At 40.8% G+C, this 2128-nt stretch overlaps 1 protein-coding gene across 1 annotated transcript; it reads left to right on the top strand.

The window, feature by feature from the left end:
- The first annotated feature begins 618 nt into the window (after positions 1–618).
- On the top strand, positions 619–1539 carry ZFP42 (ZFP42 zinc finger protein). Its single transcript, XM_008527433.2, has one exon. It carries the CDS (start codon positions 619–621, stop codon positions 1537–1539), a length of 921 nt encoding a protein of 306 aa, XP_008525655.2.
- Positions 1540–2128: the final 589 nt, after the last annotated feature.

Below are 2128 nucleotides of genomic sequence, written 5' to 3'. Positions count from 1 at the left end.
ATATCTTGTTCCCTCACCTACTTCAAGTTTTAAGTTAACTGCTGCTACCTTGGTAAAGATTTGCCTGATCGCCCTATCTAAAATTGCAAACTCCTGCTTTCCACCAGCCTCTGCTTATTCTGTAGCACTTCGCCTTATAAAATGTGACATACATTAGTTATTTGGTATGCTCCTGAGAATGTATCCTCCATGAGGCATAGGACTTTTTTGCATGTCTGCTTGCTGATGTATCTCAAGCCATGAGTAGCCTAGAGTTGGGCTAGTGCATAGTGAGTGCCCAGTACAAGCTAGGACATTAATTCGAGAGGTCAGATAACTCAGAGGGATACCCAGGTAAGAGCTGGTTATGACCCATGGCTTAGGTCACAGCCCATTCTCTTATCTTGAGGAGTTTGCCAAAGAAGATGCAAATTTAGTCATTCTGTTATTGAAAAATGAGTTCTAGGCCATTTTTTGAGGTCATTTTCTGACAGTGGCTCTAACGTTGAAATATATTTTACCTAACGGTTATTATCTCCAAGCAGGTGCTTGCTGAAGAAAATTTACCCAGATCACCCTTCGTGGAAGTGGTTCATATATCCTGGTTCAAACCTTCAAGGAGGAAGCAGGCAGGTCGACATGGACCAGCAACTGAAGAAAAGGGCAAAGACACAAGACGGGAAAGGCCTGGATAGAAGAGCCATCGTCGCTGGGGATAAGCCACAGCGAGCCCAGGCCAGCCCAGCCCGGCAGGAATCTCTCGACATGACGTGGGCCTTAGGTGGTGAAGATGTGTACTGTGAGACTTGCCATCAGCTTGTTGGAGAGGATTCCTTCTGCGACTGTTACATAGAATGCATAATAAGAGGTGAGTTTTCTGAACCCATCCTGGAAGAAGACTTACTTCTTAAGTCCTTTGACTGCCTGACAGAAGGATCAGAACAAGACCTTTCTCAACAGCTTCTTACCGCCAGCTCTCTTCTCGAATGTTCTCTGGAATACGTGAAAAAAGGGGCAAAACAAGACCTTCCCCAAGAGACTGTTGGCGAGAATTCACTTCTTGGGTATCCTGAGTACATGACAGGCAAGAGGCTTCCTCCTGGAGGAATATCCAGCGTTGACTTACCAGATCCCCAACAGCTCTCAGAATCTGCTAGAAAGAAGCCAGGAAAAAATCAAGAATGTGATGCTCCAGAAAAAATTGTTTGTCCTCAGAGCGGATGCACAAAAAAGTTGAAGAATAAGGCTTCCCTGAGAAAACATCTCCTCGTTCATGGGCCCCGAGATCACGTATGTGCAGAATGTGGGAAAGCGTTCAATGAGAGCACAAAACTAAAAAGGCATTTCCTGGTTCATACTGGAGAGAAGCCATTTCAGTGCACTTTCGAAGGGTGTGGAAAACGCTTTTCCCTGGACTTCAACTTGCGTACACATGTACGCATCCACACCGGGGAGAAACGTTTTGTGTGTCCCTTCGAAGGCTGTCACAAGAGGTTTATTCAGTCAAACAACATGAAAGTTCACATCTTAACTCATGCGAAGACAAAAGGGAATCAATGAAAGAGAAGATGGAGAATAATCTTTTAACAGGATAATTATATTAACAAAAGAGTGATTGGGAACAAATATGCCCCATTGATTATTGCTTCAGGAAAGAATTTTTAAATCAATATTGCAACCTTAAAGGCATATTTTTTAATATTGCTAAGATGCTCCTATAGTTTGTGATGCCGTTTTAGAACACCATGTATTGAATTTTATTGTGCTTCCAATAGGAAGGTCAGTACGAACTTACTTCAAAAGTGTAAGCCTTAATACATTGCAAATTGGGCTATTGGATATGGGACTTAATTTCACATACTATAATTATAAAATTAATTGAGTGTTAAGTTTGTAGTTTCCAATCATTTAGCTTTTTTGCCTTTTAAGAATATACTTCATGCTACATGTGATAATCCTAGAGAATGAAAATTTTGCAGTAGATTGTCAATAGGTTGATGAGTACTTAAACATTTTTAAAAGTTAAGTATAATTTTTAATCATTTCTTTTTTGGTCGTTGTATCAAACTATGCTGCAATCACACAGCTAGATGTGAGTGGTTGTTTGACAGTGTCGATCAATCCATTTGAATCCATTTTAGATATTTTA

The sequence above is a fragment of the Equus przewalskii genome, chromosome 28, assembly GCF_037783145.1.
Source record: "Equus przewalskii isolate Varuska chromosome 28, EquPr2, whole genome shotgun sequence".
In the NCBI taxonomy this organism is placed as follows: Eukaryota; Metazoa; Chordata; class Mammalia; order Perissodactyla; family Equidae; genus Equus; species Equus przewalskii.
The sequence above is the reverse complement of the archived record's forward strand: the minus strand, read 5'-3'. Positions and strand labels throughout refer to the sequence as shown.